Genomic DNA, 3,652 nt, shown 5'->3' on the forward strand with positions numbered 1-3,652 from the left:
CCTAAAGGCGCGGATTAGTTAAAGGCTAGTTTGTATTTATTCAATATAAAACCTTGACAGCACACATTTCCATCATACAGTCACAGATTTTTGTAAAACGTTGCCAAAAATTGCATCGGCCTTTTTGATAATAGAAGGGCCAGGTTTACCTGAAACAGGTTTTCATGGTAGTAACTGTGACAGAGATAAAAACAAAACCCATTAGAATAATTTTCCGTCTGATAGGATATTGTATAATAACTGTTTCATCCGTGCATTAAGCTGTTATAACATCAGAGAGTGATTAAGCAGATGTCTAGCTTCTGGCAGCTGTAGACCTATGATCTGGCATTCAGTTTATAGTCTGATGGAGAAAAAAATGAACTGTGGTTGTCTGGAAAACATAGCAAAATGGTTGTGTTTTGGTGTATTTTTAAACAGACTGGCTTATACATAGGCCTGGTTAAATTTTGAGCAAATATGCAGCCATTTCAATAAAATTGGTAAAATGTAATTGAAATATTGCATAACTATATTACTTTTCAAATAGATTTTTTGAACTGTTAATATTTCACTTAAATGTCACAATGTTCTGGCAGTTGTTGTATTTAATGCTGCAGTACTATGCTGTAAAGCTATTTGTTATTTGAAGGTTTGCTACCAGTACTGCTTAGAAATTGATTTTAGAAATGCACGGATAGAATATACCTAGAAAAGTACATGCTGTGTTGCCTGCTTCGAAGTCTTTGCAGTCACAGATTCAAACCTCGAATCTGCATCTCACTCTAAGCTATGAGTTACATTGGTGGGAAGTTTCATCAATTGCTCAGGCTGTGCTGAGACTCCTCGTAATGAAGCAACCAACCTCAGCAAAGGAAATTCTAGCAAGTATTCTTGTGCAGCAATTGTGCCTTCCTGTTATACACAACTGAGGCTGGATGCGAGTCAACAAGATTCAGTAGAAGAGGGAGGAATGAAGGAGTTAGAAAATATTTGTGCTAGGGAAAATGGCTTACATTTTGTCTTTTGAATCTTTTACTTATGCATTTTCTGCATCAGAAAGCACCACTTTTTGGATGAACAGAATCTAAATTGCATAAAATTAGCCATTTTCTCATTCCTATTATCTCCTGTTAACTACTGTTTCATTAAAAGTGATAGTCACTTAGAATTTTTTTAGCATTTTATATGTCAAATTTTGATAAAGAAAAATGTTGATGAAGTGCAAAATGTTAAATACTTCTAATCCATATTCCCTTTATTCTCTCCAAAACTGTTTTTTTTTTAAAAGCGTGTACCTCCTATTTTTTCCCCTTGTGGGAATGAATTCCAGTCTTTCCATTGCCTTTGGTGTCTGTTTCCTATATTAAACAGAGACTGCAATTCAAAAGTACTTCATTGTCTGTAAATCACTGTGAGACTTCCTGAGGTCGTGAAAGGTGCTATAGAAATGCAAGTCTTTTTTCCATTCCAATGCCGCCCTTCTGACTCCTTCAGATGCTGGTAGATCAGCAATGGCGTTCCTTAAGCGTTTTCCTTCCCCTTATTAGAAACATACAAATTTACAGCGCAGAAGGAGGCCATTTCGGCCCATCGTGTCTGCGCTGGCCAATAAAGTGCCACACGGCCCTTGGTCAGCAGCCCTGAAGGTTACATATAAACCTATGAACAATGAACAATGGCAGAAAGGTAAAGAGCATCCGGCCCAACCAGTCTTCCCCACACAACTGTGATACCCCATGTTACACTCCACCCCGCCCAGAGCCATGCAATCTCCTGGGAGAGGCAAAAAAACAGATTAAAAACCCAGGCCAATTGGGGGAAAAAATCTGGGAAAATGTCTCTCCGACCCGTCCAGGAGACCACTCTGGCCGTATTAGATTCCCTGAAGTACTTGCCATCGTATTTACGCCAGCCAACAAGAGGTTATCCAGTCTAATCCCACTTACCAGCTCTAGGTCCGTAACCCTGCAGGTTACGGCACTTCTATGGCCCATCCAAGCACCTTTTAAATGTGGTGAGGGTTGCTGCCTCTACCACCTTTCCAGGCAGTGAGTTCCAGACCCCCACAACCTTCTGCGTGAAGAAGCTTCTCCTCAAATCCCCTCTCAACCTTCCACCATCCATGTTAAACCTATGCCGCCTCGTAATTGACCCCTCCACCAAGGGAAATAGGCCCTTGCTATCCACTATATCCAGCCCCCTCAAAATTTTATACATCTCAATGAGGTCTCCCCTCAAGAGTGCAGTTGAGATTGGGAAGTCAGCAGAGTGAGGATTGGCACTGCATTCATCCATTCCCAGGCAATGCAGTGCATCACCAGTTCTATACCAGTTTTTAAACATTGTGAAACATAACCATCATTCTGTGAACCTGTGAAGGATATCCATGAGGTCATCATGTGACGAGACAGACTGTTCTAGCAATTCATCAGATAAATTAAGAGAATTAGAGGTTTTAGACTCTAATTCAGATTATCCTGCTCTTTTCCACGTGGCTATGCTGATTAAATCTCTGTATATCTTAATCCTAGTGTTTGTAGGTGAAAATGCCCACCCTATCCCAGAAACCAACATTGGCAGTCGGATGCTGCAAAGCATGGGCTGGATTCCTGGCACCGGCCTTGGACCAGACGGCAAAGGGATCGCTGAACCCATTAGAGCTTTACGGCGACCAAAAGGGGTCGGACTTGGCTTTTGCTGACAGGCAGATGTTCGACTCGAACATGGAAACAACTCCACTAGCCTTTATTCAGAAGACTGGGAAGACATTGGTATATGTGGCCACAAAATAGCCTCTGTATAATATAATCCTTAATTATGTTTTGAATTCAACACACATGCTTATTTCTGAGTAGGTGTCAACGTTGATTTACTGTATTAATTGTTATGGCGGTTTCCAGATATCAGGAAGTGAATTTAATTGCTGTACACTGATACACAAGTCCAAAGGTCTTTGCAGGCAATAATTCCATTCCATCCAAAGTGTGGTGTCTGCAAGTTGGCTGAGGCTGCAGATGTGAATTTATTGTGAAATATGGCAGTGGTATGACTCTTCCAATCCCCATAATATGAATATCTCTGTATGATTTGCAAGTTTGTCATTATATTACCACTGCTCTGCTTGTATTGAAAAGATGCTGAGATAGATATTCAGAAAAGTGATAACACTGTTGCAAGAAGCAACTCAGAGAATATGCAACCTGCCCAAGCAGCTCAGAAACAGTTTTCAGTGGTTGCATAATATTTGGAAGCCTTTTTTTGTTTTTGTTGAAGTAAATTTAAATTTATCGTTGTATTTCTTTAATGTCTAACAAGATTATGTACATTGTCCGGGAATGAAAGATTTTTAGTAACATGACAAGCCAAATGTCTTTGAATAGATCCTGAAGTGCTAAATATACTATTTACTGCACACAATTTATTTAGATTCCAGTTGGTTTCTAGATTTCATTTTTTATTGAAAATCATGTCTTTCTACAACTTTTACACACATCAAAAAGAAACCATGTATTACAATGACCTACTTTAGTAAGGTCCCAGTTGCTCTGCCATATTGGACTGTACAGTGATCATTGTTGTGATTATAATGAGCACTCTAGTGTTTTATTCTGTAAAAAGAAAGCTGGCAGACAGCTGATTACTGAACTTGGCAGTACCTTGTGCTTTAATC

The 3,652-nt window shown here is 39.6% G+C and overlaps 1 protein-coding gene across 2 annotated transcripts in view; it reads left to right on the forward strand.

Moving 5' to 3' along the window:
- The window catches only part of gpatch2 (G patch domain containing 2), a 360,444-nt gene extending 357,076 nt beyond the window's left edge, over window positions 1-3,368 (forward strand). For both annotated transcript variants that reach the window (XM_070889440.1, XM_070889441.1), the window contains one exon: window positions 2,514-3,368. In XM_070889440.1, coding sequence (XP_070745541.1) covers window positions 2,514-2,683 — 170 coding nt within the window. In that variant the 3' untranslated portion in view covers window positions 2,684-3,368. The remainder of the gene's footprint in view (window positions 1-2,513) is intronic.
- Window positions 3,369-3,652: the final 284 nt, after the last annotated feature.

This window comes from Pristiophorus japonicus, chromosome 9 (genome assembly GCF_044704955.1).
Source record: "Pristiophorus japonicus isolate sPriJap1 chromosome 9, sPriJap1.hap1, whole genome shotgun sequence".
NCBI lineage: Eukaryota > Metazoa > Chordata > Chondrichthyes > Pristiophoridae > Pristiophorus > Pristiophorus japonicus.